Source organism: Cydia fagiglandana, chromosome 14, assembly GCF_963556715.1.
Source record: "Cydia fagiglandana chromosome 14, ilCydFagi1.1, whole genome shotgun sequence".
Taxonomy (NCBI): Eukaryota; Metazoa; Arthropoda; class Insecta; order Lepidoptera; family Tortricidae; genus Cydia; species Cydia fagiglandana.
In genome coordinates, this window is record NC_085945.1 from 18491691 (window position 1) to 18506322 (window position 14632).

At 40.2% G+C, this 14632-nt stretch overlaps 2 protein-coding genes across 7 annotated transcripts in view; one reads left to right on the plus strand and one right to left on the minus strand.

The window, feature by feature from the left end:
- LOC134670921 (uncharacterized) overlaps positions 1-14632 on the plus strand; it is a 236359-nt gene that overhangs the window by 84278 nt on the left and 137449 nt on the right. The gene's annotated exons all lie outside the window — the stretch shown is intronic.
- Positions 1-14632, minus strand: part of LOC134670911 (protein kinase C and casein kinase substrate in neurons protein 1) — a 172339-nt gene that overhangs the window by 59702 nt on the left and 98005 nt on the right. For all 6 annotated transcript variants that reach the window (XR_010099141.1, XR_010099140.1, XM_063528734.1 and 3 more), the window contains one exon: positions 2993-3181. Coding sequence is in view for 4 of the 6 variants with exons in the window: in XM_063528734.1 (XP_063384804.1) it covers positions 2993-3181 (189 nt within the window). In the remaining 2 variants the exon portion in view is untranslated. The remainder of the gene's footprint in view (positions 1-2992; positions 3182-14632) is intronic.

Here is a 14632-nt window from a genome sequence, read left to right on the forward strand (position 1 = left end):
TTTGTCGGGACATGTTTTTATTTCGTAATTATTTAAGCCAGAACGAAGAGCTCTTGGCAAATTTTACACAAACATAATAAATCTTTCTTTCGTGACGATGTAAAATATCCAATTCTCTTCCGCGGTTTACGTAGCTCGCATGTTGTGTACCATTTTACAAAGCACGAATATGTTTTATTTCCGTGCCCTTTCTTCAACCTTGCTTCTTTCTATTCGAGGCCGTGTTCTAAATGAAACGAAAATCTTATAAAACACTTAGTTTGAAAGCAGCTGTGTCGATAACTCGAACGGTGCTATAAAATTTTATAGACTTTCTTTCGGTTAAAGTTAATGTAAAACTGTTTAATGCGGTCATTATATCGGGTGGTCGAGCGATAAGTATCCAAGTTAGAATTATCTGTTTTGCATGATTTCACGGTGCTGTAGAGATCCTTCTGATGGTACCTAATACAAGTTGTCAGAGAGAAAATTTCACAATTAGGTAGCTATTATTTTTAAGCGCTGGTGGCCTAGCGGTGAGAGCGTGCGACTTGCAATCTGCAGGTCGCGGGTTCAAACCCCGGCTCGTACCAATGAGTTTTTCGGAACTTATGTACGAAATATCATTTGATATTTACCAGTCGCTTTTCGGTGAAGGAAAACATCGTGAGGAAACCGGACTAATCCCAATAAGGCCTAGTTTGCCCTCTGGGTTGGAAGGTCCGATGGCAGTCGCTTTCGTAAAAACTAGTGCCTACGTCAAATCATGGGATTAGTTGTCAAGCGGATCCCAGGTTCTCATGAGCCGTGGCGAAATGCCGGGATAACGCGAGGAAGAAGAAGAGTTAGTTATTATATTAATAAAAACTGTCTTAGTAAAAATTTAAATAATGTTATCCTCTACATTATTCTGGATGAAATATAATATCAAAAAATAAATAGAATTTTGAAAATCGTTTTTGCTTCGAGCAACACGGAAGGGAGGCGGCATTCGCACTATTTCCCCTCTGCCGAGGTACAAGATTAGCGCGTCAATTTAATCTAGCGCGGGTAATAAAACTAGTTGCACTTGGATTTTTCACTAGACCGAGTCCAGACACGCGCGTCAACACTGCTGCACAAAAATGCCTGTTTGCTCGGTTTTTTGTTATAAAAAGAGGTCGGGGACATCAAATTTACAAAAAGAAAGTGTTACATTTCACATGTAATATTTTTTTTACATATCATAAGTTAAATTACATTTAAATACAATTATTATATTTTAGTCTCAAGTAATTGTTGGATTTATCGATTTTGCTCGCTCAGTACAAATTGCGGATCGGTCGAGCGACAAATCCGACTTCTCATCTCTCAGAATACAATGACATACTTCAACGGAAATGTGTTAGTGTGCGTGTTGTGACACTAGTCACTCGTCCGTACACAAAAAGAGATCGAGGTTTGCAAGATTTGTCTTTGACGTGTGTCATTTTCTATGTATTTGTGTCGTCATTACAGATTGGATTTTGTATGTAAGTGTGTGAGAAATGCGACTGTGTGCACCTTTCCCCCCGCGAAAAATGGCAGAAAGATTTGTACGGCGAGATATCGCTTGGGCCCCTCCCTTCCGACATGTCGGAAGCCGGTGTTGCTCGAAGCGTTTTTGTAAAGACATTTTTGTATTGGTTGTGGTCAGCAGCGGAACAGCATATGCCCAAGAATTTCCAACCCAGTTTTCCGTCATTCATAGGTCCTCCCAATCAGTTGGTGGTCCCTTTGAAGTCCCTCATAAAGGTTAAGTATCACTGGTGTAACCTGTTGGCGTTGCTTAGGGCAGGATCCTTTCACTAATTTACGACTATTCCACCTGTTTGGAGAGCTACCTGCTGCGATTTCCCTAAAGGTTAGAAGGTTATCATGATGCTTCATCCATTACTGATGGAATAATTCACGTCAATTTATTGGTCGCACTTAGGGTTTCCGCTCGAGAATTCCCGAGGCGAGAAATCTCGAGAAATTTGTCCTAAGTCGAGACGGGAAGAAAATATTCAATGCCTCGAGAACTCGAGAAATAAATCTCTTGTGATAAGTAAAAAGAAAACACGCGTATAACACATGATATGTCTATAATGTATTTCTTTAGGTAGTTAAATAAATATGAACAATGTTCTCGACTCGCACTTCATACCTTGTCGTCCATTATCGAGTATTAAGAAGCCTACGGCTTGTTATTTTAATTTCCGACTAACATTTGTAACATTCTGTCGGAAGCGTAAATTTTTCCATTTTTTTGGAATAATCAAAATTCAAAATTTTGAATATCGCTCGCAGACGTCGCTCGCTTGTTTAAAAAATCGGTTTAATATTTGTGACGCCTTCTAATACTTTTATAATGTAGAATATTTGCGTACACATTTCTTGTGTTGTCAAACGATATTTTACCACATCCTTCACGGGTACTACATTTGTTACTATTATGTACGACTTAAGTTCTATTTTGCTATTTTGCCTAAGTTGCTTAAATGTGCCAAGTTTTAACGGCGATGTTCGCCTAGGTAGTAAAGTCCATATGGTTGTAGTAAGGTCCATAGTTTAACCAAAAATGCAACAATTTAATTTTCGCCTACAGTCGCTACAGTTAACTAGCAGCTAACAACAAGATATGGTCGACTTATTATCAGATAGGAATGCTTTTAGTAGGCAATGCCAGAGGCATCGCTTGCCAGTATAACTTTTCCGACGCGTGCAGATGACGTCATATCGCACAAGCATTACACATTACGCTCCAATGCGGAACTCTGCCTGAATACCTAGGTACCACAAAACGCTTTAGAGGGCCTACCGCAAACCACATTAGACGTGTTGCCTCCCTGTGACACTTACGTACGTATTCACAAGTGCGACAGGAAGGCAACATGTCGAACGTGGTTCGCGGTAGGTCCTCAGACTCGGAGTAGTCGAAAAGCCGGTGTCCTAAGATTGTTGCTCTTTCACGCGCGTCACACCTTCACTTCGTGATTAGAACTACACCTACCTGATCAGGACTCAGCGAGCTGTCCCCTCCAGCGTTCCGTTCCTGGTTCTGCGCGGTCCGCTCCTGCTTGCACGCCGTGTGGTACTCCAGCCTCGTCCGTTCGACCTTCTGGAGAAACTTGGCCCACGGCTTCTGCGCTTTCTTGAACGCTTCGTCCATTTCTTTTCTTTCTTTTAGCTGGATCATTGACTGTGGACAAGGAAAGACGTAGATTAGTTAAATTGTCATTATTAGCAATCGGGTAAATCATTATAAAATAATTTGGCCAAGTCCGAGATAGCTCGAGGCATTTAGTGTTCCGTACGGCCATCAGTTTGGCATTGACATAAACGATATCGTGAACGTAATTTACTTCCTATAGGTATATCTCTTTCGCACTAATATGTCAGTACGAGCGAGATGCATAGAAAGTAAATTACGTTCACGCCCACGGTAGCGTTTATGTCAATGCCAAACTGATGGTAGCCGTACCGCTCGCATCGTTACATTTTACAGAGGTTGTTTGCCTGTTTTTAGGGTACCGTATTCAACTACACACACAGAACAATAGTACAAAGTGTCTAAGTGCGAAGGCCGAAGGCCGAGCTTTAACAAAATGTCATCGCTTTAGCACAGAGCAATAGTACAAGTGTCTAAATGTGAAGGCCAAAGGCCGACCTCCGCGTAGCCCGAAGGCCCGAAGCGTCCAGGATGTCAGTGCTTTAACACAGAACAATAGTACAAGTGTCTAAATGCGAAAGCCGAAGGCCGAGCTCCGCGTAGGGCCGAAGGCCCGAAGCGTCCAGGATGTTAGTACTTAAACACAGAACAATAGTATAAGTATCTAAATGCGAAGGCCGAAGGCCGAGCTCCGCGTAGGGCCGAAGGCCCGAAGCGTCCAGGCTGTCAGTTCTGTGTTTAACCACTGACATCTTGCAGGCGTCGGGCCTTCGGCCCTACGCGGAGCTCGGCCTCCGGCCTTCGCATTTAGACACTTGTATTAATTACTTCAGCCTTTGGATTTTGCGACTTAGACACTTGTACTTAAAAATACTTGGAAAAGTTACGGGAGGCGCGCGTCTGTCGAACGCTTCGGATCTTCGAATCGCTCCTTCGGCCTTTGCATTTAGTTAGATTCTTGTACTATTGCTTTGTGTTTGAATACCGAAGTCGAGCATCTCGCGAATGCTTGATGTATTATAATAATTTAGAGTAAGGCCAAGCGCGCACCACGATTTTTTGTCCTGCGATAATTTTGTCGCAGAAATGCAACGTATGTGTTTATATGTTAGTGCGCGCATATGCGACAAAAAAATCGCAGCGATTTTTAAATTGTGATTTGTCACATTTTTCCGCAATTGTTCGCGACGCGATTGTCGCAAAGTGAATTGCAGCATGCGGAGTTGTATGGCCCCGCGCGCACTATGATAATAAAATCGCACCCCGGCCGGACCTCAGTCGGCATTTCGCTCTCCAAATCCCAACATCTCGGCACCTGCACCTCCAATGGAGTCTCAAAATGAGACGCTAGATGTTGACCATTTAATTATGGAAATAGACGGGGATCACCAGTCATACAGCAATCGCATATTAAAGACACGTTTCATGACAAGCGACTGGTCGACTTTTTCATTTTCATCGCAGTGCGGGCAGTGAATTTTCGCGATATATTACAGCGCGATTCTAAAATCGTGTCGCAAAAATTTATATCGTGGTGCGCGCTTGGCCTATAATACCTTAAAATGTAACATAACTCCTTCAATTTGAATTTAGAACTCATTATTATTTTTTATTTGATTTTGTTTCTAGTTCTATGCCATATATATAGACTTTAATATTATTTAGAACTGCTAAAAAACAAGATCGGCTTACTTTAAATATTTCGTCAATTTTACCTTTGTTTCTAAAAAACTGTGATATTTAACTGTCATATAGGTACTATTTATTAATGTCTTCCAAAATTATTTTCTCGTAACAGGACTGAGGGGCTACCGCGTAAACCGAAATTCGCAATTTGCGGGGATCTTTCTCTTTTACTCCAATGAAGGCGTAATTAGAGTGACAGAGAAAAATGCTCGCAATTTGCGAACTTCTATTTTCGCGGTTATAGCCCTGAATCTTGTTGCTCACCGATCCGTTCAAAAATATACATAAGTACTGAATATAATTAATAGATATTATAATTATACAATTAATACAGAAATGTAATGGTACTTAATGAAAAGGAATATTGTGTATATTGTTTCGACGAATCAGATACTCTCAATAAAATCTATACATGAGGCCAAAGCTGTTCATAAATATTAAATGACTTTATTATCTCTATACGCCTTACTAACTCTATGTGTCCTATTGTGGAAAAAAAAACACAACGACAGTCAAGAACGGAATTCTTAATTTGAATTTTTCAGATTTTTGAGATGCTAGTCCATTGCTTGGAAAGCCCGTTCGAAATTGAAACTTATTTGCAATATAATAAGGTCGTATTTTGTAGATCTCTCTCATACTTATAGTAGGCTATTAAGATAAAATTAAATATCCCACAAAAATAAGCAAGCAGAATTAAACTTTATGTCAAAGACATAAGTCATAAATTTCAATGCCAAAGTTTTAACTAAGGATGTTTCTCGCCTAATATGAATTGACCAGTGTAAGCATCAGTTAGCTAGCCCTAAGCAACCAAAGGTCAAGCTGCAGTTGAAAAACTAATAAAGATAAAGTTAAGCTGATAATTTTCCCGCCGTCTCCATGCTTCTTTAAGTTGGGTATTGACTGGTCAGCTGCCTGTTAGCTATAGTTTTCGCGAAAATCGCCAGGACAGAGGTGAAAATTTTTGTATGAAAACTTGCAACTTTAAATGCATTTTTTGACGAAACTATTGCAGTCTAAAATGAAGTCAAAATCAGTCCATCGACTCAATTTTTTGCAAGCTTTCTAATGGTACCCCACACGATTCTTACAAATGAAAAAAGTTTCAGCCTACCCCTCTCAACCCCCTAAATTTCCCCCTTTAATAAGAAATAAGCAGTTTTGACTTATTCACAATATGAGTGGTGGTAATTGCTATAACTGTTCCAAATTTTAGGTATCTATGTCAAACGGTCTCTGAGAAAAACGTATTTAACTGATTTGCAAGACCGAAGTGATCCCATAAGTGTTCCGTAAACAAAGTTTTGTACGGAACACTAAAAATATATCTTCTAAAAGTTTTTGGAAAAAAAAACATTTTTGGTACAAGCTTTTATCTGACTGTAATTTTCTTACGACGGACAACTAATACTCATTGAGACGATTCTAAAGACCCCAAACACAATTAGGTTGCGTTGTTTCATCACAGAGTTCCTATGGCCACCTCCTGTCTCCATCATCAGATCAGCTCGATGGTACCATAATATTGCTTTGTCACCCGATTTATCTATCTACTTAAAATACCCACAGTACTATTCCAGCTGTAGTTATTCCCATAGTTATCATATTTTTATTGTAGTTTTCATATTTTTCACACCTATATGTATTTATCTTAATTTATCTATCGTTCCATGAGCTTCTTTAAATACTACAATTACAATAAAGCATGTCCTCACTTTGTGTTGCGACTTTGAAAATGCCCGTAATGTATCTTAATCTCAATAACCTGAGAGGAGAGCTAATCTCTACCATCTAAATAGTCTAGAGACAAACTATCCGCACTTGTGTACTTAGTGTAGACTATGTCTATAGGTACGGTACATACATAGTTTGCCATATTTAACGTTACTCGCCACACGTGCCGCCGCATCTAAGGAGGCGATTTGCTATGTTTGAGCTTTACCTCAAGCTACAAACTTGTCGGCTCCGCGGTTAGCTGAAATAGGACTATTCCCATATGCAAAATGTCGGTAATGGATCGTTCGTAATGGGAAACCAGTGTAACACAATTATATTCAATCAGTCATGACATGAAATAGCGACTAGCTAGACTATTACTGCCCTGCTAAGCCGAAAAGCGCTATCTCAAAAACAAATGATTTTGAAAATGTAATTCTCAGTTATAGAAACTAAAGTATAAATTAGCAATGGATTTTCTTTTGAGATAGCGCCACTTGGCTTAGCAGGGCAGATTATGTCTCCCAAAAACGCAGTTGCATAATTTAATCGCTGATTGTTGTTTCATTTAGACAGACGGGTGCATAGGTCGACGGAAACTTTAATCTTTCACAGCACAAACTACTTAGATTTTGCTATAGTATTTATTTATTTCATATACATTAATACAGACAATTAACGACAAAATAAACATAAAATTATACTAATCAATATATAGTCAAATTTGTCAAGAGCCATGTGTGGTATAGAATAAGCGCTGATATAGCAGGATTTTAGAGGATTTTTTTGTATTACTCGTAGTGTATTATCACAACGGAGATGGCGGGATGACCTGGACAGCTTCCTGAATAACTGGCCGGAGGAAACACCAAATCGGGAGTCGTGTAAATTAAGGGGAGAGGCCTTTGCCCAGCAGTGGGACACTCAAATAGGCTAGGAAAAAAAATTGCATGTCCCGTGTTTTGGTAGAAGATAAGTACTTTTTACCTGTTCTAAGTTCTGTATATTTTGCCTTATGGCTGTACACATCCATAGTGAGGCCGATAGTGTCTTACGCCTCTTTAGCATGGTACAGGAAAACGACGCAGAAGGTAACAGTGATGAAGCTTGGCAGCCTTCAAAGAACTGCCTGTGTCATCGTCACTGGGGCCATGTCATCCTCCCCGACGGCAGCCCTAGAAGCCATACTAAATCTACCGCCCCTTCACTTACATCTAGAATTGGAGGCGAGATCTAGTATGCCTAGAATAGCGGGCGCGAGGAGAGGTAATTGGTTATCGCAAACTCTGAGACTGTTTAAGGAATCAGTGTACGATATTCCTGTTCTTGGGATGCCATCCGACACTATGTCACCCAAATTTTGTCCACTCAAACTTTACTCAGTGGAAATCCCCAAACGGGAGGACTGGTCAAACAGTCAAATCAAGTGGAAAGAAGGAAGCCTGAGGTGGTACACTGATGGCTCCAAATCCGGATCTGAAGTAGGCTGCGGAGTATACGGTGAAGCGCCTAGGAAAAGTATCAGCTTAAACCTAGGACGGTTTTGCTCTATATTCCAGGCAGAGGTATACGCCATTCTGGAATGTGCGTCAATCAATCTGCAAAGCAACTACGGCAACCATACTATCTATATCCATTCGGATAGCGAGGCGGCACTCTTAGCCCTAACCTCCGATGTCACCACATCGAGGCTGGTTGAGAACTGCAGGCAACTATTGAACAACCTTGGAGCCAGGAACAAGGTTGTTCTACGTTGGGTCCCGGGGCATGCGGGTGTCGTAGGAAACGAGAAGGCCGACGAACTCGCGCGAGCAGGGGCTAAGGGGAAGAACTACAGTCCTGAGCCCTTTTGTGGTATCCCCAAAAGCCTAATGCGGCTCACCCTAAAGACCTACTGTCACTACAAAACCATTCAACTCTGGAGAGAAACAACAGGTTTGAACCATTCCAAAGCGCTTATCAAGGCCTTCAGCAAAAAGGCGTCCTCGAACGCCTTAGCGCTGTCTAGGAACCAATTGCGCAACTTGGTAAGGGTGCTTACCGGGCACTGCGGCCTAAATAAGCACATGCACACCATGGGGAAACGTGACATAGGGCGGTGCAGACTCTGCATGGAGGCAGAGGAGACGCCCTTACACATCCTCACAGAGTGCCCTTGCCTAATGCGTACTCGTGACCTAATCTTGGGCGGACACATATTACGCCCGGAGGAGGTAAAGTCTCTCGAAACCAAAAAGATCCTGCAGCTATTTGAAGTTGCAGGGTTGGATCGAGAGTTGTAGTAGGTGGCGATCACAATAGATCAGGAATGGTCGCAGTGATACATAGGCTTTGGAGCCTTATATAGCCCCTAATAAAGAAGAAGAAGAAGAAGAAGAAGTTCTGTATAATATTTGAAGTTTGAATATTATAATAGTTCCCACTTCCCAGGAAAACTTGAGTAAACGCTCTCGGGAAAGCGTTGGGAATGTACAGCCTGTTTGGTAAACATTAACGTGGCCGTGCGGTCGGACGTTAACTTTACCTGTTATAGCCAAGTTAATTTGCGAGGGACTTTCAAAGATATTCGTACGTTACTTGAGAGAAATTATTAATAACAGGAAATGGTCAACACGTATTTATATGAGTCCTATAGTTATAAACTTATGATTATCTATTACCAGTCTTGGGTATACCTACTTGTGTCGTGTGTTCTATCTCAATCGTAATGTCAAAAGTACAGGGGATGACAATCAATTGAGCTAAATTTTTAAGAAGCAGAAACGTCTGCGACCGATGCAATTAGAGGCCGTGAGTTCAAATCTCACCCAAGGCAGTCTTATTGTTGTGCAATTATTATTCCATGATGATAATCGTTGATAGAAAACGTCAATTGACACTTAAATAATGTATAGAAATAGTTACGTGACTTTTCCTACCTATCCCGATACTTTTTACTATTAGTTTGAGGTTTCTCGATATAAGATTACGATTGTTACTTGACTAGGCCCCCAGAGCCGATTTAGATGAACGTTTCGTTTTTATGACGCAGGTGACAAAGGCTACATTATGAACTGACATTGTACCTACTTTGAAAGTCATAGAGGTTTGTATTCAACAAGTAACAAGTTCAGGTTAATGTTTTTCATACGCTTAACTACCTAATTATATTGAGCTCTAAAGGAAATGGTATAAATTGGTTGGTATAATTTCACTTTTACGTCTTCCTATATCGTAAATGCAATCTTAGGATAATGAAATTTCACTGCTAGTGTATTATTGCAATAAAACATAGCGTTCAAAGTGTTTTAGATGTTTGCGTTTGTACCTACAGTTTACGGCAATATTAACTTACCAAAAAGGCAAAAATCTGTGAAGCGTATAACAAATATTAAATGTGGTCGATGTCAAATTAAATCGCATACATTTCGAAATATTAAAATAAATATTGACGTAAAAAACAAATATATCTTAAAGTGTTTCTTAGGAAACCGTGAACTCTGTTACATCACAAGTAAAAGTTCATCGGCGGTATAACAATAGTATATGTACACGCAGAACAATGGGAATGACAATATCTTCCTCAACAACCTTTGCTCATTAATTTGTGTATAGCCTTATTGTATTTGCTGTCACTTAAAATAAACTTTAAAGACACGTCGCCTTCAAATGAAATCCCAAGGATATAAAAATAAGATAAAATTTATGATTCAAATGATAGCTAGTACGGATATGATGGTGGTTTTTGTCTCCGAGACATCGTGATAAAACGGTGTCCGTCACTTTCTATCCCACGGTGTTAAAAAAAGCCAGTTATTTTATCACGTGGATAAAGATGGATAAAGCCAATCCATAATACGCCGGCTGGATTACTTTTTCATTTAATTAGATAGGTACATACTCGGAAAACTCATAATGACATCTAACCACTTGTTCGGACGCTTATAGCTAATACACGAATATGTCTAATGATATTTCCGGCACTAAAATAAATAATATTGACTCAGATCTGTTTCAACAATTCGGCTACCGGTCATTAATTTATTTACATTTCCAGCACGTCTAATGTTGTTTTAAGAGAGAATTCCAGAAGCAAGTTTAATTAAGAACGTTCGAGAACGTTTGTGTTCTCAAATGGCTGTTGCGAACTGTCTCTTAGTGGAGCTGGAATTCGGACTACAACTTTTGATTAATGGAACTTGGTGCTGGATACATTAAGTGTTTTGCCATTTTAGTACTACTCGTAACAGCAACACTGGTGGTCGTTGTCTTTGTAATAATAGTTATTTGTTTTACAAGGATGCAAAGTTCATGTTCAACTTCTACCTCTCATGTTAATAATGTTAATATTGCCACCACAACATCACGAGTGAGATATGAATTAACAATAAATTAAAATCTAGAATTAGTCAGTCAAGTGAGAATGAATGAACAAAATGTTTACCACTTGGCTAGGTGTTGTAGAGCGTATAAACAACACAACAATCTTAAAGGACCAAGCCAATCAAAAACATGCCTTAATTATTGTGCCGTAACGTAAGGTACTCTGAGGGTCTACTGAGAAACACTTCGTACGTTCATTTGTTTATTTCCCTCTATCGTTCGAATATGCAAGAACGAAAAGCAGATAACGAAATTTCGTTTTTCATGTGTGCAGTAGGTCCTCTGTATACTGAAGGGATGATTCCTATGATTTCCACAATAACTATAAATGCTTGAGCATTAATGCCAAGGTCGGCGTGACATCGATACCCCGGTAGCTCCGTCCTTCTCACTGCGTATTTCCTGTCTCTTTAATTTTGCCGTTTATTTTCATTGTTCTGTTAAGTGGTAAACATAATTATGCGCTTGTAATTCTAGAGGGTATTCATAATAAAATAGCCTTGGTTACTTTACCTAGTTTGAGGTTCTGTGCGAATACCTGTTACGTAGTCATTAAGTACCACGGGTGGTGGTTTAAAAATAATTGTGGCCTTTCTCGAGAAAGTTCTCCGTTTACTATTAGAAACTGCCTGAGAACATTCTCAGGCGAGAGAGAATGTTTCTCATACAAAACGGAGAACGTTCCCGAGAGCGACACAACTCTAACCACGGACCACGTTCAGGCCACCGATTCGGTATCGCAGCCGGTCTGAATCTGGATATTTTCGCGGGTCGTATATTGAAGACTCCTGTACGGATATAATAGTCGTTCTCGTCTACGTGACAGCGTGATGTAACGGTGTCCGTCACTTTCCATCCCGCGGTGTTAAAAAGTGACAGTTATTTTATCACGTGGATAAAGGCATCGGTAATACGCCTGCTGGGTTAGACGCTTGTCCACCTTGACTTCCTTTAAGGGATTTTTTGGCTTAAGACTAAGCTATTGTTCCTTAATCTAAAACATGCACTTAGCAAACGCGTGTATATAATTCTGATAGTGTCGTGACGGGTGTTGTGCAGTGACAACACACGGGACACGACTGGGCGTGACGGGGCATACATTACGAGTGTTTACATGCCCGATCGGGCATAGGACAGACCATTGAAAGGTTATGGACCCTTAATAGCTTGGACACTTCCTATTTATTCCATAGAATATAACCACATACGCGTCAGAGTTATAGCTCGTAAAAAGTAACTGTTCTTCAGGACTGAAATAGGAAAGATCAAAAGCTGAATAATTAAGTAGCAACATTTTATTAGTTATTTTCAACTTTAGTAGGAATGTCAAATTAAAGAAGTATGGCTGGAAATGCTGGAATAGAGTCATCATCATCTCAGCCATAAGACGTCCACTGCTGAACATAGGCCTCCCCCTTTTTTTTTTGGGGTGAATGCCATAATCGCCACGCTTGGCAGGCGGGTTGGCGATCGCAGTCGAGTACACCGAACTTGAGGGACGCTGCTGCCCGTCCACCGGTGGTCTTGGACGTGGTTTAAGGACATACCCGGGTCCTGGACGTAGTTTAAGGACATACCCGGGTCCACGCGGTTTAAGGACATACCCGGGTCCACGGGAATAGAGTACTTAAAGAGATTTAAAGTGAAGCATACCAAATTTATTAGTTTTAGGTTACGAGATCATTGATCCCACAGTATCAGGGCTGAGGTAGACTAAAATGAAGACAGTGGGACAATACGACCGTCACAGAAAGAAGAAGAAGAAGAGTTTATTTAGCCCAATAAAAGGTGGGGAACAGGGGAGACCTTCGTCCAAAAGTAAGTAATAAGAGCCACTTCTAAGCATATTATAAAAACCGGGCAAGTGCGAGTCGGACTCGCTCACGAAGGGTTCCGTACCATGATGCAAAAACCGGCAAAAAAAAAACGGTCACCCATCCAAGTACTGACCCCGCCTGACATTGCTTAACTTTGGTCAAAAATCACGTTTGTTGTATAGGAGCCCCACTTAAATCATTATTTTATTCTGTTTTTAGTATCTGTTGTTATAGCGGCAACAGAAATACATCATCTGTGAAAATTTCAACTGTCTAGCTATCACGGTTCGTGAGATACAGCCTGGTGACAGACGGACGGACGGATGGATGGACCGACGGACGGACGGAGGGACAGCGAAGTCTTAGTAATAGCGTCCCGTTTTACCCTTTGGGTACGGAACCCTAAAAATTTGGCCAGTAAGAAGTTCAATGTAATAATATATTTTAGAACGGAAAGTTGGTTAACACGTAGTTGAATTTCAAGTAAATTGTGATACCTACCATTCTAGAACAAGTGCTAACCACGCGATAACGACGCGTCTCGATCAAGATAAGTATCGCGCGATACCATCACTCGGAATCTGACGTCCCGACATGTATCGGAGATTGCTTATCGGCATCTATGTGCGTTGTGCGCATTTGTGCAACTCGTGTGTACAAATTGTAAATGAATTTCAACTTTATACAGTACACGGAAGGTCTGTTTTAATTTAATGGAGCTGATGGCGATAGCGAGTGTAATCCGGTAGTAGGAAATATTTTGGTAAGATAAATAATTTTGGAGTGTACCTAATCATATTATAAAATATAGTACATCTAGCTAGTATATCACCTTCCCGGGGTCAAAATCTGGAATGTAAAAAGTGATCTTTATCACTTAATACTGGATTACTTTTCCTATGTGACTATAAGGGCATTTATAGGCACAGCCAGCTGCAAGAGAGAGGTGAACCCCCCTGCACAGACTGATTGCATGTAGGGGGGGGGGGGGGGGTCACCTCTCTCTGCATCTACATACGTTTCGAGGTTTTCTATGGCATAGCTGATTTTATTTTCGCGAATTCCTGGTTGGTTCCTTGTAAAAGTTGTACAGTATGACTACCTTCATAATTCTTTGACAGTTGATTGTACATTCTGTAGGCAATTGCATATTTGGCTATTATCAACATCAATGACCTTTCGGTGTCTCACACTACACATTGAAACAGGGTCTAAAACAAAGTTTCTCTAAGAACCAATTAACTTGATGATAATTATAAGAATACTTGGAAGTTTTCCTAGCAAAAAACAAGTCCTTGAAATAATTAAACGTCGACATAACTGTTATCGAAGTGAGCCTTTTATTAAAACATAATCATCAGATAACTGCAATGGATCATCGGTTGATATAACGCTGATATCATCTCAAATGGAATCATGGCGGCCTGTTATGGGGATGCCATCATTATTAAGTCATCTCGTTATCCTGCCTTATTAAGGTTTTCTCATATAAGATACAATCTAAAGTGATCCGTTGTTCCATCTTGGCTATACTAAGAGACCCGTACTAAGGTCAACTGTGATAAAACAACGTACAATTATAGTTTGTGGCCTTTAGAATCGTTTCGATGAATTCGATGAGTAATGAAAATGGATGACCGTTTAATGAAAAGTACACTCGGCAATAAAAGCTTGTACTTTACCAAAAATTATATATAATATTATTGTAACATGATAGTTATTCATGAAATAACGGCGGATTAAATACATCCCGGCTTTTTGAGCGAGCTTCAGAGCTCGCGGTCAACGGGAGGGTTTTGTAAAGCCAGGTCGCTTTCTGAGAATTGTTGTTGTTAATAGGTACATTAAAATGAATTTCATTTTAATTAAATTCAGCCGAAATATTATCGGACAAGGG